This window comes from Erinaceus europaeus, chromosome 13 (assembly GCF_950295315.1).
Source record: "Erinaceus europaeus chromosome 13, mEriEur2.1, whole genome shotgun sequence".
Taxonomy (NCBI): domain Eukaryota; kingdom Metazoa; phylum Chordata; class Mammalia; order Eulipotyphla; family Erinaceidae; genus Erinaceus; species Erinaceus europaeus.
The window spans coordinates 73,247,079-73,274,111 of record NC_080174.1 but is presented as its reverse complement, the minus strand read 5'-3'; the positions used below and the strand labels follow the sequence as shown (position 1 = coordinate 73,274,111).

The following is a 27,033-nucleotide window of genomic DNA, read 5'->3' as shown; positions in this document are numbered from 1 at the left end:
CTTCTGCGGCACCATGAACCTGACTCCCAGCTCATGGCACAGTCTGACACTAAAAGCCAGTAGAGCGCTGAGAATCAAAGGGAAAGACTCCACAAGAAGAGAAATGGGAGGCCTGCCCCCGCCCCATCTAGGCTGAGCAGGGACCCTCACCGGAAGTGCTTGTCCCACTCAGCCCTTCGCTGCAGGTCCGAGAGCAGCAGAAAGGCCTGTACAGTGTCCACGTGCACCAGCATCTCCATGCGGAAGGAGAGGAACTTGTCGTCCTCTAGAGTATACAGGCAGACCTGAATGGGCAAAGGGTGGCCTCGTTCCCACAGTGTTCCCCTCACAGTGCCTGGTGGCAGGTGGACTGGAAGGAGGTTAGAGGCCAGGGCTGCAGGCTCAGGGTCACCACTAACTCGCCATGTGGCTACGAACAACCTCCCTGAGTTTCTGCATGAAGAATGGTCTACTGAGTGGATTCTGGAAAGGTGGACAGGAAGTATCTTAAGATCCAGTGGCTGGGGCCTGGGGGAAGGGGGATGGTGAGTGAGTAAAGCAAAGGCACCACAAGAAAGCACCATAGCCAACAGCAAGGGCGGAACTGGTGGGGCTCCTTGCATGGTGGAGCTGTGCTTTGGTAACTCTCTCTCTTTTCTCTCCCACAAAGAAAAAAAAAAGAGTGTAGTGAAGGGGCTGGGGCATAATGGTTATTCAAAGACTTTCATGTCTGAAGCTTCAAGGTCCCAAGTTTAATCCCCAGAATCACTGTAAGCCAGAGTTGAGCAGTACTCTGGTATAAAGAGAAAAAAAAAGGAAGGAACGAAGGAAGGAAGGAAAGAAGGGAGGAAGGAAGGCTGGAAATAAAGAAGGAAGGAAGGAAAAAGAAAAGAAAGGAAATAAAAAGGGTCAGTGACTAAGGTCAAAAAACAAAAGAAAAGAAATAAGACGCTCAGAATCAGGTGTCATCCTAATGTCATAGGTGGGGGAGTGACTCACCCAAGGGCACACACGAGAGTGATAGAACTCAAATCTCACTCCTCTCCAGCCCATTTGTTCACTGCCTTCCCCACACCACCCCAACCCCTGCAAGGGCTCGCTGTAGAAGGAGCAGAGAGAAAGAAAAAGGAAGGAAGAATGAAAGAGGGAGAGAGAGAGAGAGAGAGAGATAGATAGATAGATAGATAGATAGACAGACAGGGAGGCAGGCAGAGGAGAAGGAAGAGAGAAAAGAAAGAAAGAGAGAGAGAAAGAAAGAAAGAGAGAGAGAGAAAGAGAGAGAGAGAGAGAGAGAGAGAGAGAGGAAGGAAGCAATGTGATGGAGTAGATAGCATAATGGTTATGCAAACAGACTCTCATGCCTGAGGCTCCAAAGTCCCAGGTTTAATCCCCCTGCACCACCATAAACCAGAGCTGAGCAGCACTCTGGTAGAAAGAAAGAAAGAAAGAAAGAAAGAAAGAAAGAAAGAAAGAAAGAAAGGAAGAAAGGGAGAGATGGAGGGGGAAAGGAAAGGAGCAGGGAGAGGAGGAGGAAGCCACTGAGCAGAGGGCAAAGGGTATGTGTGATGGGGGCCTGAAGGTGGACAGGCGCCAGGAGAGATCTGGGGTTCTGTACATCAGGGCCTTTGGGGCAGGTACATTCCCGTAACTAAGCTGGTTTCCACATCTCTTCCCATTCCTTTGCCCAGAGTGGTCTGAAAGTGTCTCTTGCTTGCACTCAGCTGCCTGAGGCTGCTCAGAGGAGAAAGCAAAGTGGGGCGGCTGGGGTCAGCTACCTGGTTGCTCTCTGAAGACATCACCCAGTTGTCCTTGGCCATGAGCATCGTCAGGGAGGAGACGTTATTGTAGCTCAGATACACCTGGATGGACAGAGGACGGGGGGAAGCCTCACCTCCACACCCTTGGGGCTCCCTGCTGCACTCTCGCTTGGGTGGGTAGAGGGACTTGGACCAGGAATGGGGGTGCAGGCCAAATAGTCCTGAGCTCTGTGAATGGAGACTGTGGCCTGGCCAAGCTCCCTGTGTGAGCTCTGTCAACCTGTGGGGGGGGGGGGAGTGGGAGGGAGGCAGGAGAGTCCTTGGACCCCTAAAACAGGCTTGAGGACCAGGTCCACCTCCATATCCACTTTGACAAGAGGCCATTCCCCTCACAGACCAGGGGACTGTCCCCTCAGAACACAGGGACTTACCTGATTGCTGGGGTCCCAGGGGACAGAGAGGGGCATCTCTGCCTGCTTACAGGACACGATGTACTTCCTGGGAGAGAGGATGACAAGATGATAAGCTAGGTAGTTTCTCTCTCTCTCTCAATTTATTTCATGGGGGCAGGTGGTAGTGCAGTGGGTTAAGTGCACATGGTGCAAAGCGCAAGGACCGGTGTAAGGATCCCATTTCAAGCCCCCAGCTCCCTACCTGCAGGGGGAGTCACTTCACAAGTGTTGAAGCAGGTCTGCAGGTGTCTATCTTTCTGTCTCCCTCTCTGTCTTCCCCTCCTCTATTTCTCTCTGTCTTATCCAAAAACAACAGAAATAACAAGGGGGAGAGAGAGAGAGAGAGAGAGGGAGAAAGTTTCAGAGGGGTCAGAGAGAAACTGGAGCCTCACCTGATGCTTGTAGTGTCAGGGTTAGAACCAACAACCTGCATCATCTAGGTCCCCCCAGCTGAGCCATTTCCCCAGCTGCAGGGAGTTCACCTCTTTTGACAGATGGCACCACAGGCCTACTGTGTGCCCACTGGAAAGACACCTGCCTGCCTGGGGAGGCTGGCCGGGCTCACACTCTGCAGCTGGGAGCTCACAGTGTCTGAGGTGGGGCAGGCTAGAGTTGGGCCCAGGCAAGGGCTTGGACCTTGCTGGGCAGCAGGCTTTGGCCAAGTGACTTCTCCCTGGTGCCTCAGTGTCCTCACCCAACAAGTGGGGTGAGAACTCACACCTGCTGTCCTGACAATATGGCCGACGCACGGTGACTGCTTTGCTAGTGCACATTTTGCTTCCTAATGGTTGGGAACCCGGGCTCAGCATTTCAGAAGTTTGTAGAACTTCAGGAGCAGCTGTGTCTCCTCTCAGAGCCTGACTTTCTTCAGCACCCATGGGTGGACACCAGAGTGGAAAAGGGATGCACCTGGCATCATTCCTACCTGGGGCCAACCCGTCCCTCTGTCATACCTCTGCACAATGAGCTGGTGAGAATGAAGCCAGCAGGAGGGGCTACATGGGTATAAAGGGTCTAGCCCAGTGCCCAGCACAGTAGCAATGCAGAAGAAATTGCAGGCCCTGAGGCTGGGGGGGGGGTAGTGGTGGGGAGATGAGCCCCGTGTCCCTTCCCACCACCCAGCTCTCACTCACCTGTCCAGGCGGATCTTCCTCCTGGCACTGGCCTCTCGGTATCGCCGCTCACCATCCTGGAGAGGGAAGCAGGGGCAGACTGTGGCGTGGGCATCACCCTCCCCCCAGATATCCTAGTCCTGTCTGCCCCACAAGGCCCCGCAGAGGTCCTACAGGGGAGCTCAGTCTCACCGGGGTAGCCAGTGACAAGTAACAGGACAGGCCTGTAGCTGAGCTCTTGACCCCCGCTTCCCTTCTGACCCTGAGAGGCTGAGGACCTCACTTTCTTCCTTTATAAATGAGGGTCCCAAAGGGCACTTACAGTGCTAATGGGAAGCAGGGCCAGGCGGTGGCATACCTGCTTAAACACACACATTACAGTGTGCAAAGACCCAGGTTCAAGTCCCTGGTGCCCACGTGAAGGGAAAGCTTCATGAGTATGAAACGGGACTGCAGATGTTTCTGTCTCTTTCCCTTTCTATCACGCCTCCCCTCTCAATTTCTGTCTCTATCCAATAAAGAAAAAAAATGCTAATGGGAACCCACATTTACTGAGAGTTTGCAGTGTAGCAGACATTCTTCTGAAGTGCTTTCTATGCAAACACTCCATCCAAATGTCTGTAGCAGGCTGGGGAGACAGCATAATGGTTCTGCAAAAAGCCTTTCATGCTTGAGGCTCCAAAGCCTCCTTCATATCGCCCACCCTAAACCAGAGCTCTAGTCTTTCTCATTAAAATTAATTAATTAAATCTCTACCGCTGCTGCTATCCCCACAGCAGAGAGGAAACTGAGGCAGGCATGGGCTGAGTGGCCACCCAAGGTCACAGGTGTAAGGAGTGGAGCCAGGAACTATGCCCTGAGGGCTGCACTCTGAGCCTGTCCCTAGCACTGCTGCTGTGGCTTCCCACTCACCAGCACTGAGTGAAAACACCCAGGAAGGCACCTCACATACCCAACTGCGGAGCTCCCCACCCCTCCTCTCACTGGAGCTACAGAGCCCATGCAGGAAGGGTCACACAGCTCAGCTCCAGTCTGTCACTCCAAGGTGTCACAAGGCTCGGGTCTCCCAGCCCACCACCACTACTCCAGAGCAAACTAGGCCCTGGCTCACAGGAAGCAAAAAGGAGCACCTTCCCCCTCTCCCTCCCTCTTCCTTCCCCCTTCCCCTGCCCTCTCCTCCCCTCCCTTTCCCTCCTCTTCCCCTTAAAAGAATCCACAGCACTAAAGCTTCCTTCAGTGCTGTGGGGGTCAGGCTCTAATCTGACGACTGCACATGGCAAAGCAGCGCACTACCCAAGTGAGCTATATTGCTGGCTCAATAAGCTTTTTTTTTAAAAGAAGAGAGAGAACCTGGCATATGTCATATGTGATGCTGTGGGCTGAATTGGGGGTCTTGTGCTTAAGAATCTAGTGTTTTATCCAATCTCCTGCCTTTTGGGCCTTAAAGGAGTTTTTTGTTTGTTTGCTTGCTTGCTTTTGTTTGAGAGAGAGAGAGAGAGAGAGAGAGAATGGCACTGAAATCTCCTTCAGTGCAGTGGGAGCCAGGCTCAAACCTGAGTCGTGTGGGCTATTTCTTCAGCCCCAAAGGGGTTTTGCTACAGTGCCAGCCTGAGTGTCCGCCCCGTGCACCTTGCTCTCCTGCCACTCCCATGGTAACAGCCCTACTTCCTGAGAGCTACAGGGCTTGGCCAGGCATGGGGTCAGTATCCCAAAGACCTCTGCCCCCAAGAGTCCCAAGGGGCAGGGACTGTGCACATGCCCATTTTACAGAGCGGGGCATTGGGCATTTGCATCAGGCACTAGAAGGTGACAGGCATGGTGGTCCCCACCCACATGACTCCTCTAACTGCAGGCTCGTGAGTGCTCCCAGACCCACATGAATGGTGGAGGTTCTCTAGGCAGAGAACAGGGACAAAGCTGGGGATCCTGCCTGAGCACGCACAGCTGACTGTCCCCCCAGCAAAGGGACTGTCAATCCCCAGGCTGCCAGACCCCACCACCCCTGGGCAGAAGGATCTGGATCTAGGAGCAGGGGCAGGGCAGGGCACGGCCCCCACTCACTCCAGGATGGGGCCTTATCCAGGGCAGCAGCTGAGGCTGGTTGTCTGTGTCCAGGACTTGGAAGGTCATGAAGGCGCTGTTGATGTGACGCCGCTGGGTCTCTGCCTCCTGGCGGTAGGCCTCCACACACACGCCCACCTCCATGCTGAGGGCAGCGAGGGCTGTTGTGACAGCAGGCAGACCTTACCCAGGCCATGCCACTTGACACACACACACACACACACACACACACACACACACACACACACTCCCGCCATTCCTCCAGCAGCCCAGATCAGAGTTCCCCCTAGGAAACCCCAGAGCTGGCCCCTCTCAGCAACAATCACAGGGTGTCCTGTGTGCTTGGCCCCAAGCTAGTCACTGGAGACACAGAGATGCAGTGAAGCAGGACTGCAGGTGTCTCTCTTTATCTCTCCCTCTCTATCTCCCCCTACCTTTTTGATTCCTGGTTGTCTCTATCCAATAAATAAAGATAATAAAAAAATTTAAGATTGGGAGTTGGGCAGTAGCACAGCGGGTTAAGTGCACGTGATGCAAAGCCAAGGACCGGCGTAAGGATCCCGGTTCGAACCCCTGGCTACCCACCTGCAGGGGAGTCGCTTCACAGGTGGTGAAGCAGGTCTGCAGGTGTCTATCTTTGTCTTCCCTTCTCTGTCTCCCCCTCCTCTCTCCATTTCTCTCTGTCCTATCCAACAACAATGACATCAATAACGACAACAATAACTACCACAATAATAGAAACGAGGGCAATAAAAAGGAAATAAATAAATATAATTTAAATTTTTTAAGATTAAAAAATAAGTTAATTGATTAATGTACAAAACAGGACTCACGGGGCCAGGTGGTAGCGCAGCAGTTTAAGCACACGTGTCGCAAAGTGCAAGGACCGGGGTAAGGATCCCAGTTCGAGCCCCCTGGCTCCCCACCTGTAGGGGAGTCGCTTCACAGGCAGTGAAGCAGGTCTGCAGGTGTCTATCTTTCTCTCCCCCTCTCTGTCTTCCCTTCCTCTCTCAATTTCTCTCTTTCCTATCAACAATGACAACAATAATAGTAACAACGATTAACAACAAGGGCAACAAAAGGGGAAAAATGGCCTCTAGGAGCAGTGGATTCATAGTGCAGGCATGGAGCCCCCAGCAATAACCCTGGAGGCAAAAAAAAAACAGGCCTCACAGCAACTGGCTCAGGGCTTCCCCATTGAATAACAGCAGAATGTGTGCCAGTCAGACTATGAATGATAGTGATAATGATAATTATGGACTGGGAAGACAGCATAATGGTTCTGCAAAAGACTTTCATGCCTGAGGCTCTGAGGCCCCAGATTCAATCCCCAGCACCACCATAAGCTAGGGCTGAGCAGTGCTCTGGTCTTTCACTGCGTCTTTCTCTCTGTATTTCTCTCCCCTTAAAATAATGCATATTGGGGGCTGGGCATTGGTGGACCAGATTAAGCACACATAGTATGAAGCACAAGGACCCACTCAAGGACCCCAGCTCCCCACCTGCAGGAGGGTTGCTTCACAAGTGATGAAGCAGGTCTGCAGGTGTCTCTCTTTCTCCCTATCTCCTTCTCCCCTCTCAATTTCTCTCTGTCCTATGCAAAAAAATTTATTTAAAAAAAATGGCCACAGGAGCCGTGGATTCATAGTGCAGGCACCAAGCCCCAGCAATAACCCTGGGGGCAAAAATAATAATAATAAAATAAATATTAAAATAATGTTTTAAAAGATGATGATAAATATTAATAACAACAGCGAAGGATGACCTTCACTCAGCATTTTCTTTGGCATTCCTACTAGTTATACCTCACTGACTCCTTACAACAGTGACCTAACTGTGATTAGCCTCATTTCACAGGTGAAAGATCTGAGGCTCAGAGACATTAAGGAACTTGCCCAAAGTAACACAGCCTGTCAGCAATGGAGCCAAGCTTAAACCCAGGCAGCCTGGCTTCAGAGACCAGGTATGCTCTGACACCACTAAAAGGATACGGACTTGAGTTAAGCCCTCCAAGGGGCATAAGGGTCATTCCAAAGGTGAGGACTCTGGGGACTGACTAGCGGTTGTTTCAGGGAAAACTGGCAAGAGGTGGCCTATAATCTGAGCACCCACAGTGTGGCAGAGATCAAGACAGAGACACAGTGAGCACATAGTATGGGAGACACAGGGCTGGGGGCCCAGGAGAGGGAACTAAGCAAGATGGTGATGGAGAAGGGGCCCTGGTAGCCAGCGGAGCTGAGACCCTGCCTGCAGGGCACAGGGCTCATGGCAGATTTATAGGAGGATCCAGGGTGTGTGCGTGTGCCTGTGCGTGTGTGTGCACGTACGTGTGCTTGTGCATATGCATGTGCGTGTACGTGTGCGTGTGCGTGTGCGTGTGCGTGTGTGTGTGTGTGTAGGGGGAAGCCCTCAGGGACCAGCCCTCACCTGTGTTTGAAGGCATTGTTGACGATGGCATTGAGCACTAGTCGGTCCCCAACCTGAGACGGGCCTCGGAAATGGAACATCTCAATGATCTTCAGCGTGGGGTGGGCATGACACAGTCGGCTGGAGGAAGCCGCAAGGTGGAAGGGGCGGAAGAAATCCCAGTGCTTCAGCCACTGGCTCAGGCCAGTTGCAATCCCTGTCCCCAGCCCAGAATCCAGCACAGAACCAGTGTCACAGACCTCTGGTTCAACCACACCCATCCAACCCAGTGATAGTTCTGTCCAGAGAAAGTGAACTAAATCCCACTTCCCAGCAGATACTGAAGTTGAGGTGGAAATAGGCTGAAGTTTATTTTAGATAGAGACTGAGAGGGAGAAAGACAGGGAGAGGAAGAAGGAGAGGGAAAGAAAGAGGGCAGAAACACTGAAATAGATAGCACAATGGTTATGCAGACATTTGCATACCTGAGGCTCCAAAGTTTCAAGTTTAATCCCCCACATCACCATAAACTAGAACTGAGTTTATGCTCTGCTAAAAAAATTAAAAAAAAAAAAAAAAAAAAAGGAGAGAGACCACATGATTGGTACAGGCATTCAAGGCTCCCTTCAATGTGGAGGACAGTGACAGGGTTTCCACAGGCTAAGGAAAGTGGGGATTGCAAGGCCTAAATTAGACCAGAAGCAAGGGTAGGGGGCTGGAAATGAGGAGGTTGGGAGTGGGAAGGGAGAGTGGTTTGATCTGGAGGGAGCACAGGACACAAGGAGAGAGCAGCTGGGCTCATTTAGGGGAGGCCTCAGGTCAAGCTTAGGGGCTTGGTGTTTCCCAGATAGGCCATGGGAACCAGCAAGGAAGGGACAGTCTGCTCAGAGTAAAGCATTTCTTTCTGATTCTGTGGGTCTGGAAGCCTAGAGCTACCCTAGCAGAGCAGCGGGCTCCTGAAGCCTTCAATGCCTGCACCAGTCAGGGAGCCGGCTAAGTGGGCACCGAGGAGGAAGAAGAGGAGGCAGAGGTAGCCAGCTGGTCCCTTACCTGGCTGCAATGGTGGCCACGTTCTCCATCCAGGCCATGATCTGGCCCCCGAAGGTGTTGCCTTGGTGGTTGGCGTGGGGGGGCAGGACTAGCTCCACACTCTCCACATGAGTGTTCTCAGCCGGCACCATGCGACTGCAGTCCCTGCTCTCCAGATCTGCCCAGGGACGAGAGGGAAATGAGGTTCTCCTCAGGGAGGCCCAGGGGTGCTCCACTACTAAGACTCCCAAGTCCAGTGCTCTAGCCTCTGTGCCACTTCCTGAGCTACTCAAGATACATTTTTTCAGGGCCAGGTGGTGAAGCGCCCAGTTAAGTGTACACAATACTAAGAGCAAGGACCCACACAAGGATCCTGTTGGAGCCTCCCACTCCCCACCTGCAGGGGGGACACTTCATAAGTGGTGAAGCAGGTCTGCAGGTGTCTTATCTTTCTCTCTCCCTCGCTATCACTCCCCCCTTTCAATTTTTGTCTGTCCTATCCAATAAAATGGGGAGGAAAATGACCGCCAGGAGCAGTGGATTTGTAGTGTCAGCACCAATCCCCAGAAATAAACCTGGGGGCAAAACAAATTTTTTTTTATTACCAGAATTATTGTCACTGGGGCTCTGTGCCTACACTAAAAATCCACCACTCCTGGAAGCCATTTTCCCTTTCTTTTCCTTTTTCTTTTTTCTCTCTCTCTCTCTCTCTCTCTTTTTCTTTCTTTATATTTTATTTGGTAAGACAGAAAGAAAGATACCTACAGATCTGCTTCACCACACCCTGAAGGTGGGGAATGGGAGCTTGAACCTGGGTCCTTGTGCTTGGTAAGATGTTTGCTCAACCCAATGCCCCACTGTCTGACTCCCTTAAGATACATTTGTCTTTTTTTAATTTTTTTTTTAATTTTTTTTTCTCCTCCAGGGTTATTGCTGGGCTCGGTGCCTGCACCATGAATCCACCGCTCCTGGAGGCCATTTCCCCCCCTTTTTGTTGCCCTAGTTGTTGCAGCCTCGTTGCGGTTATTATTGCCATTGTTGATGTTGCTTTGTTGTTGGATAGGACAGAGAGAAATGGAGAGAGGAGGGGAAGACAGAGAGAGAGGGAGAGAGAAAGATAGACACCTGCAGACCTGCTTCACCGCCTGTGAAGCAACTCCCCTGCAGGTGGGGAGCCGGGGGCTCTAACTGGGATCCTTACGCCGGTCCCTACGCTTTGCGCTTAACCCACTGCGCCGCCGCCCGACCCCTAAGATATATTTTTAAGAGGAAAAAAAAAAAGAAACAAAATACAGAACACAGTTACTGTATATTCTCTTTGAGGCAAACAGAAAGGTTTGCCTATACAGGCCACCAGCAGGCGCACATCCTGAGCAGATTCCCTCCCTCCCTCCTTCTGCCCAGCCCAGGGCATGTGGGACGCCAGCCACCCACCCACCACAGTCACTCACCATCCTGAATGGCGCAGTTAGCCAAGAGGCCACTGATGGTTTCTGCATGAGCCAGCCGCATGCGCCGGCGCTCGGCCGCCACGCTGTGCTCCGTCTTCTCCTCCTCCGTGCGGGGCGTGATCTGCTTAAGCTTCACCTGCGTGAGGAGGAGGGGTGCTCAGGACCACACTGGCCACCTTCGTACCATCTCAGGCTGGGGGGCTGCTGACTGGCTCCGAGTCACTATCTCCTCATTGTCCTTCCCTCTCTCCCTCCCTCCCTGTGGACTGATATACCCCCGCCCCCAAGTGTCCCCAGGTCTCCTCTTGGGTAAAAGCACAGAGGAACTGTCTCTGCACACGTGGAAGGGCAGTGGAGAGCCAGATGAGTTCTCAGGTGAGATGCACAGCGAGAGGCAGGGAGAGAGGGAGGGCACCTGGGATTGCATCACAGAGAAGCTGGGTTCTCTGCTGGGCATTGTGGGTTCCCTGTTGAACCCCATCTCCATCCTCCTTCACCTCCAGCCTTGTCCCCTGAGCCAGGCCCACAGTGATGGGGGACAGGTGGCCCCACAGCTACCTTGGAGATCTCCCGGTAAGCCACAAAGGTGGCCAAGGCCTTGCACACAGTCCACTGCTTCTCAGAGCACATGTCCTCAGAGGTCACCTGGATGCCCACCTGGGGAGGGAGGGGGAGAGATAGCCAGAGCAAACCAGCCCCACAGCTCAAGGAGATGGGACACACACACATACACAAACACACACACCCTACCCACTCAGATACAACCTCTGGCATCACCTCCTGAGTCTAGGGGGTCCCAGCCCCCAGGGAAAATGCTGACTCTTCCCCCTGACCCCTGGGGACCCTTGAGTAAATGACTTCTCCCCTCCTCTGGGCCTCAGTTCCCTCATTTGTGAGCTGGAAATGATCACTCCTCTCTCCTCAAGAGGTGGGGGCAGAAATGACAGCATCCAGGAAAGGGTTGGACATGGGTCAAGTGTTGGCCAGGTTGAAGAGGACTTGAGGGGGACCAGGGCATGTCTCGGCATTTATGAGGTGTCCAGAGACACAAGCAGTGTCAGCCTGGTGATCTCTCCATAGGCACGGGCCCTGTTGGTTGACTCTGCTTTCAACTGAAGTCCAAGGTGACAAACAAGGGTCCCACCTCTACACCCACAGAGCTCTGAGTTCTGGGCACCGGTATTGAGTCCTCCCTTCAAACCTGTAGTCCTCCCTCCCTTCCTCCCTGGGAGCACAGGAATGTTTTCATTGCACAGACGGGGAAACTGAGGTTATGGAAAGTGAACAAGGAAGCCAAGGCTTCCCAAGCTATAGCCCTGCTGCACAGTGGCTGTCTTCTCCGCCCCCACCCCCCACCTCCCAAGCCCATGACTACCTGGCCACCGAGAGAGAGAGAGAGAGAGAGAGAGAGAGAGAGAGAGAAAGAGAGAGAGAGAGAGAGAGAGATTCTGAGGCTGTCCTGCCTCTCTGTTGAGTCCCAAGTTGAATCTATGTAGCATGGTAACTTGAGACAAGGAGATTGGCCATGGGGCAGGCAGGTCCCCAGGCTGCCCCCCAAGGTCTCTGGTTGTTTCAGAACCCCTGGGCCTCCTCAGAACCCTAGGGATCTTTGGCTATGAGCATGCCCACAGGGGCTGAGAATGGAGTGGAGGCAGAAAACCCACCCACTACCCTGTTCCCCATCAGTGCCCACCCCACACACCTCCATACTGGAGTTGAAGGCCCGGTTCACCTTGGCCTTGATATTCACCACTTGGCCGACACTGGGGAGGGAAAATCAGGAGGTGAGCCTTCTGGAGGGGGCAGAGGGAAAGAGCCAGGTCTGAGATCGTCTCAGGGCCTCAGCTTATGGGGACCACCAGGATACTGCCATTGCTCACAGAGCCTATTCACATCTACAGTGTCACCTCGTCCTTGGAGCATGCCAGCAAGATGCACATGGGCCCTTGACTTTACAGGTAGGATAGCTAAGGCTGGTAGAAAGGCATGGCTCCGTTCATATCCTACTTGTCCCATGCTCCCCATTGTCCAATTAGTGTTCAGGTTTCCTTTTGTTCTCAGACCAAAGGTTCTTTCCTCCAGGAAGCCCTCCCTGCCTCCTGGAGTCCTGTAAGGCCCCCATCCTTAGGCTGCTTCCAGTGATTGATCACTGTCTCCCTGGAGAGCTTTGTTTCACTGGAGCAAAGCTCACAGTTGTTTTGCTCACTGCTGACTCATCCAGACTGTATGGGTTCCTCCTTAAGCAGTGACCTACTGAATCAATGCATTCCACATTTATTAGATGCCTACTGTGTGCAAAGAGCTGGAAACAAAGGGTGGAGGGGACTGGGCGATGGTGCACCCAGTTAAGTGCACATAGTACTAAGTACAAGGACCCTAGTTCAAGTCCCTGGCTCTCCACATGCAGGGGAGTCGCTTCACAAGTGGTGAAGCAGGTCTGCAGGTGTCAATCTTTCTCTCCCCCTCTCTATCTTCCCATCCCCTCTCAATTTCTCTCTGTCCTATTCAACAACAACAACAATAATAATAACACCAATGGGGAAAAAAATGGCCCACAGAGCAGTGGATTCGTGGTGCAGGCACTGAGTCCCAGAGGTAACCCTGGAGGCATAATAAATAAATAAATCTATTGATGACAACAACTGTTCTGTAAATCATTACTTCCCTTATAAAAGAATTTGAAAATGAACTAAAAATTATATATATACATATGTATTAGAGACTACAGAACCAAATCTTCCTTCAGTGTGGTGAATGGTGAGCACAGAGCTCAAACCTGAATCAGGCACATGGCAATGCAACACACTACCCAAGTGAACTATTTTGCTGGCCCAAAATATATTTATTTTAATTTTTTGTTATCTTTATTTATATATAGGATAGAGACAGAAATCAAGAGGGCAGGGGGAGATAGAGAGGAAGAGAGACAGAGACACCTGCAGCACTGCTTCATCACTCACAAAGATTTCCCCCTGCAGGTGGGGACTGGGGCTCAAACCTGGGTCATTATGCATTATAACATGTGCCAAGTGTGCCACCACCCGGCCCTCCAAATATATTTATTTTTCAGTCTGCCCTGTGTATAACTGGAGGCAGCAAAGGGTGCCCCCTTGATGGACTCTGGGGAAGACACATCAGGGGGGCTGCAGTGCTGGTCCCATCAGTCACTGTGAGACCCTGAACTCACACACCCAACTCTCTGCACCTGGACTAGTGCACAGTGCTGATTTCTCCTTCAGACAACACAGCCACACCCTCCCGTCCTCAAGCTAGGAAAGGTCCCTCCCAAGAGGCCTGAGGTTAGGGGGGCAGCAGGGGACACAGTGGGAAAGGCCATACAGGGCAGGGGTCCAGTCAAGCTCTAGCCAGACTGTCATGTTGCCAAACTGTGTGACACTGGAAGGTCCTCTGCCCTGTCCGTGAAATGTGGAGAAAGTGTGGCTGCCAAGGGGCAAATGAGGAAAACAGAACTGAGCTGAGCACCAGGCCCAGTCCACAGCAGAAGTCCAAAAAAGAACATGAGTTCAGCAGCCTAGGAGGTGGTGGCATGGATTAAAGCATGGAAGTCCTGAGTTCGATCCCCAGCATCGCATATGCCAGAGTGATGCTCTGGTTCTCTTCTCATCTCTTGTAAGTAAGTAAGTAAGTAAGTCAGCAAGCGAGTGAGTAATCTGTATTTGAACTGGGGAGATAGCATAACAGTTATCCCAAAAGACTCTCATGCTTGAGTCCCCAACGGCATCCACTTCTTCTTCTAGCGTTTGCCAAGGCATCCACTAATAAAGTCTAATTCCTTCCACTTTACAAATAAAAAAAACAGGGGCAAGACAGGTGAAAAAGCACATTTAGCAGTGTGTTGCTTTGCCATGTGCGGAATCCAGCTCCCAGTACAGTCCCCAGTGCATTAAAGGAAGTTTTGATGCTCTCTCTGATCTACTTCTCATCTCTGTCTAAAAACAAGAAGGAGAAAGAAGAGGAGAAGGAGGAGGAAAAGGAAAGAAAGAAAGAAGAAATAGAGGAGGGAAGGAAGGAAGGGAGAGAGGGAGGGAGGGAGGGAGGGAGGGAGAGAGGGAGGGAGGGAGGGAGGGAGGGAGGGAGGGAGGGAGGGAGGGAGGAAGGGAGGTCTGGGAGATGGTGCAGTGGGTAATCCCCAGCAGCACATATACCAGAGTGATGTCTGGTTCTTTCTCTCTGCTTCTATCTTTCTCGTTAATAAATAAAAACTGAAAGAAAGAAAGAAAGAAAGAAAGAAAGAAAGAAAGAAAGGAAGGAAGGAAGGAAGGAAGGAAGGAAGGAAGGGGGAGGGAGAAAAGGCAAGGAAACTGAGGTTCAGAGAAGGAGACCGGCCTCTTCAAAGTCACACACTACGCCAGGTCCAACTCCAGATCTAAAGCGACTGCCATGATCTCACCCTGAGCAAGGGAAATCCCCCCTTTCCCCTGACAGCTCACCTGGAAACCTCACTAAGTCCCTGCTCCCCAGAGGCTGCCCCACTCCACTTGGGGCAGACCAGACCATCAGGTCCTAGACAGCACATAGGCTGACCAGGCAGGGGAACTGGAGCCAACCTTGGGCTTGTGGGGTGAGACGGACTGAGAAGTGATGGAAGGTATGTGTGTGTGTGTGTGTGGGGGGTCACTCACCTGATAGTGTGCTCAAAATAGATGTCGTCCATGGAGGCAGTGACACAGGGGCATCCGGCATGTCTTTCCGCTGGCATCAGGAGGAGAAAGCATAGCTAACCACCTAATGTCACCTTAGGCCCTGCTCTAGGGGCAGAGCCCCCTGACTCATGGCCATGCCCCCACCCTCCTCTGCTTTCCTCACCACCACCATGGCCTGACCTGATTTTCTTTCTTTCTTTTTTTAATTTTTTTTATCTTTATTTTATTTATTGGATAGAGACAGCTAGAATTTGAAAAGGGGGTGATACGGAGGGAGAGAGACAGAGAGACACCTGCAGCACTGCTTCACCACTCACAAAGCTTTCCCTCCGCAGGTGGGGACCAGAGGCTTGAACCTGGGTCCTTGTGCGTTGTAACATGTGCACTCAATCAGGAGCATCACCAACCAGCCCACTGACCTGCTTTTCCAAGTCCCGGTTTTGGCTAAGATCTCCCTTCTGCTATGTTGTCAGTCACCTGAGGCTAAGGGTTTCTGCCTATCTTCTCCATGGCTGTGTGCTGCCCCAGAAGTAGACCTGGCACATCACAGAGACTGAGTAAGAGGAAGGAGTGAATGACCGTCATGCCCTTCTCCTTCTCAGGCTCTGCAAGGGCCTGGACCTCTGCCCCAGAAGCTTCACTCATTTTTGTTCCCTGGGCTGAGTCACCCTCACCCTCTGGACTTTGTGTCTCTTCCTTGCCTTCTCTGCCCCTGGGCTAAGTCAGGGCCTCTGCTCTTCTCTCCCACAACCCCACAGCCACCTCCTTCTTCCATCCAACAATCCAGGGGAGGGGAGGGCACTCAAGTGACTCATCTATCCCCCCACCCCACCCCAGACGACTGTGAAGCAAAGCAATAAAATGAGCTCAGTCTGGGGCCAGGTAGCTCACCCAGCAGAATGCTCACCCAGCCATGTCTGAACCTGGGCTCAGGCCCTCAGAACCACACACGAGCACTGTGCTCAGTGGTTAGCACAGCACCAAGGGGAAGCTCCATGAAGGGTGGATGGGGGCTATGCTGTTCCTCCTTCTCTCTTGGAACTTTTGATTGCTTCCCCAGTCACTAATTAAAAAGAATAATAGGACCGGTGTAAGGATCCCAGTTCGAGCCCCCAGTTCGAGCCCCCAGCTCCCCACCTGCAGGGGAGTCGCTTCACAAGCGGTGATGCAGGTCTGCAGGTGTCTGTCTTTCTCTCCCCATCTCTGTCTTCCCCTCCCCTCTCCATTTCTCTCTGTCCTATCCAACAGCGATGACAACAATAATAACTACAGCAATAAAACAAGGGCAACAAAAGAGAATAAATAATAAAAACAAATATTTAAAAAACCTACAGTTAAAAAAAGAATAAAAGATTTATTTATTTTACAAAATTTTGAAATCTCTTTTTATCTAAAGTTGAAGTGGTCAAGTCCAGCTGGGTGGTGGTGCGCACCCATTAGAGCCCACAGGGGTTCAAGCCCCCTGGTCCCCACCTGCAGAGGGGACACTTCACAAGAGTTGAAGCAGTGCATCAAGTGTCTCTCTTTCTCTCTCCCTCTCTATCTCTCCCTTCCCTCTTGATTTCTCTCTGTCTCTACCCAATAAATAAATAAATAAACAAATAAATAAATAGCACAAGGACCCAGGTTCAAGCCCTTGGTCCCCACCTGCAGGGGAAAAGCTCCAAAAGTGTGAAGCAAGGCTGGAGGTGTCTCTCTGTCTCTTTCCCTCTCTATCTCCCTCTGCCCTCTCACTTTCTCTCTGTCTCTATCTAATAATAAGTAAATTTAAAAATATTTTTAAATAAATAGATACTTTTTTTTTAAGTAGAAGAAAACTCTACTGGGAGCAGTGGAATTGTGTAGGCATGAGGCCCCAACTGCAAAAATCATCAACAAGAGATCTTGGTAGCTCCACTCAGTGCCAAAAACTGTGTGAAGCAGGCAGAGAGATCTCTGCTTACTGAACACTGAGCCACCACGGTTAAGGCCGTGACCATGGGAGCAAGGGACCTAAGGGCACGGGACCAGCTCTCAGCAAATGAGGATCTGGCACGGGGGGAAGCCCTGAGTGATTGGAGAAGGCACCTCAGGCAGGTGGGCCAGCAGGAATAAAGGCCTGGACAAAGGAACAAGCATGGCCCAAAGGGGCTGTGGCATCTCTGAAAAGCGAGATCTCTCCCCAGGTTCATGGGGTTGGGGGGAGTGCTACGTCACGCAGCCTCACCCGACAGGCAGGCCGTGGTGTCGATCCACTTGAGCAGCTGCCCGATGCTCAGCTCCCCGCGCTGGTTGGTGTGGCAGGGCAGCACAAGCTGGCTCATCTGCACCTCCGTGGGGTTCCGGTACCCCTTACCCACGGCCATGGCGCTGTCACTGGCCTCCATCTTTGAGGTGGATTTCCTGGATATGTGGCCAGAGAACACAGAGGCCAAGCTCTGGGGGGACAGGGGGAGACAGAAAGGTCAGCTCACGGCAGCCTCTGCTAGGTGTGCCCAGCCCTGAAGCCAGAGAGATAGCCTCTAGCTACCACCCACTGGAACCCCTATCCCAAGAGTGGTCATCTGTCTCCAGTCATGGTCTCAGATGCTGGTAGACTCCCTGCATGACACTGACATCCAGAGTCTTTTTGACCAAAAGCTCCATGTGAATGCAACCTCAGACTCAGGGAAGAGAGAGGAGAGAGGAATCGTGCAGAGTACTTAGTCCTGCACACGTCAATGTGTGGGACATCTTTAGTTAATTAATTAACTGAGAGTAGGGGGAGAGAGAGAGAGACAGAGAGAGAGAGAGAGAGAGACAGGACACCAGAGCATCACTCTGGCACATGAGATCCCAGGAATTGAACTAAGGACTTCATGCTTACTGATCCAACACTATCCACTGCACCACTTCCCAGGCTGCTTAAATTGTTGTTTTTATACTTTATTTATTTATTTAGAGAGAGAAGTCAGAGCACCACTCTGGCACATGCTATGCCAGGACTCAAACAGGAAGTTCTGCACTCTACAGATTTAACTAGTTCCCTTGCAGTTTAAGAAAATTGTTTTTTTCTTAAGATTTATATATCATAGGGGCTGTGCAGTGGACCACCTGGTTGAGCATGCATGCTGCAATACACAAGGACCAGGGTTCGAGCTGGCAGTCCCCACCTGCAGGGGAAAAGCTTTGTGAGTGGTGAAGCAGTGTTGCAAGTATCTCTCTGTCTCTCTCCCTATCTCCCCCTTCTCTCTCAATTTCTGGCTGTCTCTACCCAATAAATAAATATAAATAATTTTTTTTAAAGATTTATATATTGACTTTATAAAATAGAAGGAAAGGAAGACGGGCTGTAGTGCAGAGGATTAAGCGCATGTGGCACAAAGCACAAGGAACGGCAAGGATCCTGGTTCGAGCCCCCGGCTCCCCACCTGCAGGGGAGTCGCTTCACAGGCTGTGAAGCAGGTCTGCAGGTATCTTTCTTTCTCTCCCCCTCTCTGTTTCCCCTCCTCTCTCCATTTCTCTCTGTCCTAGCCAGCAACGATGACATCAATAACAACAACAATAATAACTACAACAATAAAACAACAAGGGCAACAAAAGGGGATAAATAAATATTTTTTAAAAGTATAAAAATACACACAAAAAAACACTATATATATATATATATATATATATATAGAGAGAGAGAGAGAGAGAGAGAGAGAGAGAGACCAGAGCATGATTCTGTCACAGGCAGTGCAATGGATAGAACCCATGGCCTCTTGCATGAAAGTCCTGTGCTCTACCAGTTAAGCCACCTCTGGGACCACAGGCCAACATTTATTTGTTTGTTTATTTATTGACTGTTAGATAAAAACAGAGAGAGTTAAAGAGACCATGAGCACCGGCGCTTCTTTTCATGCAGTGGGAGCCAGGCTCAAACCTGGGTCGTGCACATGGCAAAGCAGATCATTATCAAAGTGAGCTACCTCACGAGCCCATGGGCCAGCTTCGAAAGGTTCCACCTCAGGGCTGAGTGACAGCTCACTCAGCAGGGTGACTTCACCATCTGCAAGGACCGGAGTTCAAACCCTAACACTCCATGGGAGCAACATGGGCAGCAGCAGGGGAAGTGCCACAGATGAGAATGCTGTTGAGGTACTGCTCTTCTCTCTCTTTCTCTGAAAATAAATAAATAAATAAGATAAGATAAAGTTGGGAGTCAGGTGTTAGCGCAGCATGTTAAGCGCATGTGGTACAAAGCTCAAGGACCAGCATAAAGATCCCAATTTGAGCCCCCGGCTCCCCACCTACAGGGGCGTCGCTTCACATGCGGTGAAGCAGGTCTGCAGGTGTCTGTCTTTCTCTCCCCCTCTCTGTCTTCTTCTCCTCTCTCCATTTCTCTCTGTCCTATCTAACAATGACGACATCAATAATAACAACAATAACTACAACAACAATAAAAAAATTAAGGGCAACAAAAGAGAAAATAAATAAATATAAAAATATATACTTTAAAAAAAAGATAAAGTTTTCCCAGAGCAGTAAGACAGCACCAAAGAAGCAAATAAGCAATGTGAAATATGTAAGTTGTGATTAAAGAAATAAATAATGAGATAGGTCTGGGAGACAGCTCACCCAGTAGAAGATAGATCTCGCCATGTAAGGGCCTGGGTTCAAGACGCCATCGGGAGCAACACTGAGGGTTATGGTGTTTCTATTTCTCTCTCTGTCTGTCCTTCTATCTTTCACCTATTATCTAATAAAGAAAAAAAAAGAAGCTTCCCAGGAGTGGTGCAATCATGCATGAATGAAGTCACAGCACCACCTGCACCTTAAAAAGCTCCTGGACCATGCACCTGCTTTGCCATGTGTGCAAACCAGGTTTCAGCCTGGTCCCCACTGCTCTGAAAGAAGCTTCGGTACTATGGTCTTTCCCTCTCTTTCTGTCTGTGCTTCTATCTAAAAATTTTTTTTTATTTTTATTTATTTATTTTTTAAATATTTATTTTATTTATTTAGTCCCTTTTTGTTGCCCTTGTTGTTTTATTGTTGTAGTTATTATTGTTGTTGTCGTTGTTGGACAGGACAGAGAGAAATGGAGAGAGATGGGGAAGACAGAGAGGAGGAGAGAAAGATAGACACCTGCAGACCTGCTTCACCGCCTGTGAAGCGACTCCCCTGCAGGTGGGGAGCCGGGGTTCGAACGGGGATCCTTATGCCGGTTCTTGTGCTTTGCGCCACCTGCGCTTAACCCGCTGCGCTACAGCCCGACTCCCAATTTTTATTTATTTTAATGAGAGAGAGACACAGAGAGAAAGACCAGAGCACTGCTCAGCTCTGGCTTATGGTGGTGCTGGGGACTGAACCTGGGACTCAGAGCCTTAGGCATGACAGCCTTTTGCATAACCATTACGCTGTTTCCCCAGCTCTCTAAAATAAATTAAAAAAAAAAAAAGTCAGCCTAAAGCAGTGAATCCATGACAACAAAAAAAATGTATTGAATTTTTTATATTTATGTACTTATTTGATAAGACAGAGAGAAAGGAGAAGGGGAGAAAAAGAGAGACACCTATGGCATTGTTTCATCAATTATGGAAAAAAAAACAAACCCACAGGCAGGGACTAAGGGCTTGAACCTAGGTCCTTGAACATTGAAACATATGCACTCAACTGAGTGTGCCACTGTGCAGTAGTAACAACACATCTTAATAAAAGCAAAGTTGTGTCTGAGATCAAGCCTCATTCTTGAAGATTCCCCCCTCTGTGTAGGGAGGGAGCCCTTCAGCAATCAAGTTCAGGAACTCATTCCCAGTCAAGTGTCTCAAGAGGCAAGCTGCTTCACCCCAAAGGGCCCTTCCTCAGGCCCAAAGGTCTCAAGGACATCAGCAGGAGCAGTCCCTCTGGGTGCTCTGCTGGCCTTAGCGTCCGGCTTTGCTTAGCAGAAAGTCTCTGGCCAGTCGCTGGTCCACTGTCTGGGCCAGGGCAGGGCTGCCACAGATGCCAGCTGCAGCACCAGCAGAGAAATCCTCAAAGTCAGGGGCTGTGGGTGGAATTTTCCCCAGAGTCAACTTGTCCTGGGCAGAGAAGACAGAGCAGCCATTGGAGAAGAGAGGGACAGGGAAGGGCCAGCTGAGCTGCCAGCCCACCCTCTGCTCAGCTCTCCACATCAGACCAGGACTGGCATACCCTCAGGCCCAAAAAGGAAGTGACAGGAGCAGGCACATGGTTTCCAGTACCCACAGTCAATGCCAACAGCCACCACTAACATTGCTTCTTCTAAAAGACTTATTTATCTATTAACAAGCAAGGGAGAGAGCCAGAGTCAGCGCCAGAGCATCACTCTGGCATATGCAGTGCTGGGGCTCAAACTCTATAGACTTCAGGCCTGTGGGTCCTGTGCTCATCTGCTGCACCACTTCCCAGGCCCCTTAACATTTCAATCACACTTATTCAGTGTCAAATACTCGTCTAAGCTCTTAACATTCATTTTATCAGCACAAGGAACCTCAGCGTTAGGCACGCAATTATCACCCTCATTTTATTGTGGAGGAAACCAAGGTCCAAGCAGATGCAAAGCCCCACAGTGGCCACGCCACACAACATGCGCACAGGGTGTCCCCAGAGCGAGAATAGAGCAAGTCTCCTGCAGCCACAGAGAGCTGCCACCTGCTAGTGGCCCTGTCCCAGATGGAGGGCAGAGGCATCAGAGGCTGTCCTGTGCTGGAAGCTGTACTCCTTGGACAGTTCCTCCCAAGAGGCTCCTGTAGCTCTCAATACATTCAAAACACAGCAAGGGGGCCAGAAGACGGCCAACCTGGCAGAGCACACACTTTGCCATATATGAGGATGTGGGTTAGGACCTCTGGCCTACACATCGGAGCACCTGCACAAGCAGTGAAACACTGCTATGGTATCTATCTTCTTTCTCTCCCTCTATCGATCTCTCCCTCTCTGTCTCCTACACTCTAGCTATCTGTTCTTTGGGGGTTTTTTGAGGGAGGGAGAGAATGAAAGAGAGAGAGAGACCACAGCATGGAAGCTACCTCCAATGTAGTGGGAGCAGGGCTGGAACCTGGTGGCACACACGGAAAAGCAGTGCACTAACCAAGGGAGCTGTTTCACCAGCCCTTCTTACCCTCTGCTTAGAAAAATCAATGTGGGCCAGGCAGGGCACACTTGGTCAAGCGCTCACATTATGATGTGCAAGGACCAGATTCAAGCCCCTGGTCCCCCCACCTGCAGAAGCAGGTCTGCAGGGGTCTCTCTCCCTCTCTACCTCCTCCTCCCCTCTCAATTTCTCTCTGTCTCTATCTAAGACTAAATAAATTTTTTCCAAGGTTATTGCCAGGGCTTGGCACTGGCACTATGAATACACTGCTTCTGGAAGGCATTTTTCCATTTTACTGGCTAGGACAGAGACAAATTGAGAGAGGAGGGGAGGCAGAGCGGGAGAGAGACAGATAGACATATGCAGACCTGCTTCACCACTCGTGAAGTGTCCCCCTGCAGATGGGGAGATGGGGGCTCAAACCCTGATCCTTGTGATTAGTACTATGTACACTTAACTGGGTGCACCACTAGCCAGCTGGATCCCCCATACTCTGCCCAAACCTCTCCCACACTCAGGAGTTCTAAGCAGGACATTCCAGAAAGAGGCTCCCCCAGAATGCTGGGGAAATGTAAGGGCCATGATGCAAAGAGCTGGTCAGCCTGTGGGTGCCTGGCCAGTGGCAGGCAGGCACACAGAGTACTTTTGGGGAAGACAGAGGGGAGTGCTGTTCAGCCCATTTCACAGCTGAGGAAGGTGAGGCCAGGGCCACTCAGGGCTGGTAATCAGAAGACTGCTTCCCACCTGATCAGTCAGTCCCCACTGCTACCAACGTCCTACTTCCTGTTCTCAGGAGACTCAACATGGCCGGAGGCAGGATCTTTGCTGCCTCATTCATACACACGGATAACCATCCCCCCACTTCTGTCAAACAGAGTCTTGGACCAAACACTGAGACCACAAAGCTACATGGAGCCAGACCCTTTGAGAGGCTCCTGCTCACGTCTAGGGGCTGGAACACATGCCTCATTCGAGCTCTGTGGAGGGGTAGTCAGACTTGAGTTTGTTTGTTTGTTTGTTTGTTTGTTTATTAAAGATAGGGCCAGAAATATAGAGGGGCAGAGAGAGTAAAAGAGAGGCAATACAGCACTGAGGCTTCCTTCAAAGGCTCAAACCTGGGTCACACATGGCAAAGCCAAGCAGAGGACTACCCAAGGGAGCCATTTCACCAGGCCCCAGACTTGAGTTCAAATCCCAACCTATGAGCTCAGCTGCCTTGTGGTCCGGAGCTTCTGAGGTTCCTCTGTGACTCTAGTGGGGAGAGGGAGGGTGATGTGAGAGGAGATGGCCAGTCCTTAAGTGCTCCCAGCACTGTTCCCAGGGTTTGGAGTTCAAGTCTGCCTCCAGGGCTTCTCAGAGTAGGGCTGAGCCACCCCCCCACACTTTCTATACTGCCCCAGGCAAGCTGAGGAGCCATGCTGCTGCTGTGGCTGTCCCCCCACCCCCACCCCCACCCCAACTCCAACTCCATCAGAAAGCCGTGTAGGGCGTCTGGCTTGGGGCATGGCAGAAGGCACAGCTTCCAAGGGTTCAGCTCCTTCCTTGGCTACAGGGCAATCTGTCTCCTGGGGAAAACTAGGGAGTGGAGGGGTGGAGGGGAGGAGAGGAAGACCAGGCCAGGCCTCCTCTCAAGCCAAGGCGGGCAGGCAGCCAGCCCGAGAGGCAGGGGCGTGAGAGGCTCAGGCAGGCTTTGGCCAATGCAGACCCAGGGCTGGGCCACTCCTCCCAGGGCCTGGCATGGAATAAGCAGAAAGAGTCAGGGTCAGGGTAGTCAAGCCAGCTGAGCCCAGACAGCTGACAGGGAGGACAGAACAAGCTCTCAAGTTGGGAGGACACCCAAGAGTGAGAGATGTGCCCTCTCAGACAGCTGTCATGCCAGCCATGGGGCCCTGACCAGGCCTGATAATCCCAGACAGGGCCTCAGCTGGCTACACCATGGGCTGTGTGGCTCTCGTCCTGGGCCCAGATCACGTCACAAATCTGCCAGGTCAGACCAGAGAAGGCCACTGTGCCCAGTCCCTTCACAGCAAGGGAAACTCAGGCACACAGAGGGGGAGACTGGGTCAGGGTCCCATGGCTGGGAGCCTGGGTGAGTCCCCAGGGAGCAGGCCCACACTGGCAGGCTCCACGTCCATCCAGCTTCCAGGGCCCAGACTCTTCCAGTCTACCCCACAGAGCCACGCTGCTTGCTCCCTGGACCATCTCCCCACCACCTCCTGGCCCACACACACCAGAGCCATGTTCCCAAACAGCAGATATTCCACCAGCCTGACAACCACACCTTTCCGCATCCCACCACACAGGGCCAAGCCAGGCCCAGTCCAGTCGCAACTCTTCCCACGATGGGGCTTGATTGCTTTTCTTCTTTTTATATCTCCCAGGCTCCCCAGAGTGACACCACTCCAGGCTAGCTTTTCCAGATAAAAAGACAGAGACAGAGAGAGACACCACAGCCCCAAAGCTTCCCCCAGTGCTGTGAGGACCTGGATCTGGGCCACACACCTGGCAAAGCAGATACCTTCCCAAGTAAGCTGTCTGGCCAGTGCTGGGACTTCATCCCAGACCCTCAGGCTCTAACTGATGACCTAACTGACTAGGTGCCTCCCCTGCTCAAGACTCCTCTGCTGGGCCTGGGGAGCTAGCAAAAGGGTTTGCAAATGAGTCTCATGCCCGAGGTTCCAAAGTCCCAGGTTCAATCCCCTATCATAAGCCAGAGCTGAGCAGTGCTCTGGGGAAAATAAAAGAAAATAATGGGAGGAGGAGAAAGAAGAGTGGGAGGGAGAAGAAAAAAGAGGAAGTAGAAGAGGAGGAGGAGACGAAAGGGAGAAAAGAAGGATAGAAGGGTGGAAAGAAAGAAAGAAGGGAGGGAGGATGGAAGGGTGGAAAGAAAGAAAGAAGGGAGGGAGGAAGGAAGGAAGGAAGGAAGGGAGAAAGGAAGAAAGGAAGAAAGGAAGAAAGAAAGAAAGAAAGAAAGAAAGAAAGAAAGAAAGAAAGAAAGAAAGAAAGAAAGAAAACGACTCCTCTGTTGTCCCCACTGCCCTGGGCCCACTCAGCAGCTCACACTGCTGCTCCCACAGCTGCTCCCCCACTCCAGAGCACTTCCATTACCCAGCTCCACCCCCCACCCCATGTGGAGCCCTCTATCTTGGCCTTTTTTCAAGTCCCACCCCATCCCCATGTCCGCCCTAGGGAGAGCTAAAGCCTCCCCAGCCCCAGCCTTGCTGGTTTCCATCACAGCACTGTCCCCAACTGAGCCGTCATTGTTACAGCAGCCACTCCACCCCCCACCACACACACACACACACACACACACACACACACACACACACACACACACATCTCAAGGGCAGACTCAGGCCTGGCACAGGGCAGGTGCTGAATAAACACCTACGTAAGCAGGCAGGGGCGGGAGTGACCGTAGAGCTGAGACTTGGAGCAGAAAGGAGGTAAGGAACAGGAGAGGCAGAAGCAGGAATAGTGTGGTGCCAGTGAGATAAACCACCAGGGCAAAGGAGAAGCAAGTGGAGTGTCCTGGAAACCTGGGTGGGTTCCAACAGAGAGGCCACAGAATCCCCAGTCTGAGATCAGGGCTTCAGACCACTGAGTCCCTGTTCCGCCCACTCACCCAGGCTGCCTTTCCCAGGTAGGGAAGGGCTGGAAAGATAGTCCAGGGGAGCAGGAACATGGGCTTTGATCTACTGTGGAAGCTGCCAGCCAGGGCCAAGGAAAGATTTCCTTGTCCAACTCAGGCCACTGGGCGGTGTGAGGGAGCTATCTATACAGAAGCCCTGTCCTCACAGGGGAGGCTTCAGCCTCTGAGAGGGCAGCCTCCTGAAGGTCATCTGCCCACTCCCAGCCCACCCCCAGCAAGGCAGGAATGTTTGTCAACTTCCTAAACTCCTCTCCTGGCCCACTGCCCACCTTCTTCCCTAAAAGGCCATGAGACAGCCGGCACCAGCACCAGGACACACAGCCCGCTTGCCCGATCAAGTGCAAACACAGCTAAGCAACCAAATATGGAAGGCTGGATGCAGAAAGGGGCTGCTCTAGGGAACCGTGTTTTGTCTTGAGATTCCCAGCAGGCAAAGCAAAAAGGGTAACAGTGGCTACCAAACATAGGTTAAAATGAAGATGCGCATGTGCATGAAGCTAGCCAGTGGGCTGGGAGGACACCAGTGGATGTCCCATGACCTTCTGGGTCATCACGGATCATCAGCTTACATCTCTTCATTCAAGAAGAGAGCCAGGGATCCTGAAACAAACACTCTGTTTACTTCTGCCTACAAGGCGTGTGCCAGCACTCCTCAAAACTGTACAACGGAAACCATCAGAAGTTGAACCAACAGTATGTCCTCTCTGCCCTTTCTCTGGTTAAAACTTAATGAACAAGGGCAAGGGAGATAACATAATGGTTATGCAAGCAGATCCCATGCCTGAAATTCTGAGGTCCCGGGTTCAATCCCCCACACTGCCAGAAGCCAGAGCTGAGCAGTGCTCTGAGGGAAAGGGAAGAAAGAAGAAAAAAAAAAAAAAAGACTTAATAAAAAACACATGCTATATATCAAAGTCTGCGCTAGGAGATTTCACAGTATGACTTTAGTATTTCTGTTGCCTCCCATGTGAAGAAGAATGGTTGTTCTACCCATTTTACTGAGGGACAAACTAAGGCTGAGAGCAGACCACCTGATCTACTTTTTCATTCAGATAAAGAAACAGAGAGGGGCTAGGCAGTGGTACATCTGGTTAAGCGCACACATGACAGTGTGCAAGGACCCAGGTTCAAGCCCCTGGTCCCCACTTGCAAGGGGAAAGCTTCACGAGAGATGGAGCAGGGCCGCAGATGTTCCTCTGTCTCTTTCCCTCTCTACTTCCCCATCCCCTCTCAGTTTCTCTCTGTCTCTATCCAGTAATAAATAAATTAATTTTTTAAATTTTTATATTTAATTTATTTTCCCTTTTGTTGCCCTTGTTTTTCATTGTTGTTGTAGTTATCATTGCCATTGCCATTGATGTCATCATTGTTGGATAGGACAGAGAGAAATGGAGAGAGGAGGGGAAGACAGAGAGGGAA

At 51.2% G+C, this 27,033-nt stretch overlaps 1 protein-coding gene across 3 annotated transcripts in view; it reads right to left on the bottom strand.

Moving 5' to 3' along the window:
- The window catches only part of ACOT11 (acyl-CoA thioesterase 11), a 65,067-nt gene that overhangs the window by 2,919 nt on the left and 35,115 nt on the right, over positions 1-27,033 (bottom strand). For all 3 annotated transcript variants that reach the window (XM_016185982.2, XM_060206266.1, XM_007518032.3), the window contains exons 2-13: positions 17,118-17,328; positions 14,891-14,960; positions 11,950-12,010; positions 10,806-10,904; positions 10,248-10,383; positions 8,818-8,974; positions 7,789-7,908; positions 5,362-5,506; positions 3,322-3,377; positions 2,168-2,234; positions 1,755-1,838; positions 151-284 (exon numbers count right to left, since the gene is read on the bottom strand). In XM_016185982.2, the coding sequence (XP_016041468.1) occupies positions 151-284; positions 1,755-1,838; positions 2,168-2,234; positions 3,322-3,377; positions 5,362-5,506; positions 7,789-7,908; positions 8,818-8,974; positions 10,248-10,383; positions 10,806-10,904; positions 11,950-12,010; positions 14,891-14,960; positions 17,118-17,328 (1,340 nt within the window). The remainder of the gene's footprint in view (positions 1-150; positions 285-1,754; positions 1,839-2,167; positions 2,235-3,321; positions 3,378-5,361; positions 5,507-7,788; positions 7,909-8,817; positions 8,975-10,247; positions 10,384-10,805; positions 10,905-11,949; positions 12,011-14,890; positions 14,961-17,117; positions 17,329-27,033) is intronic.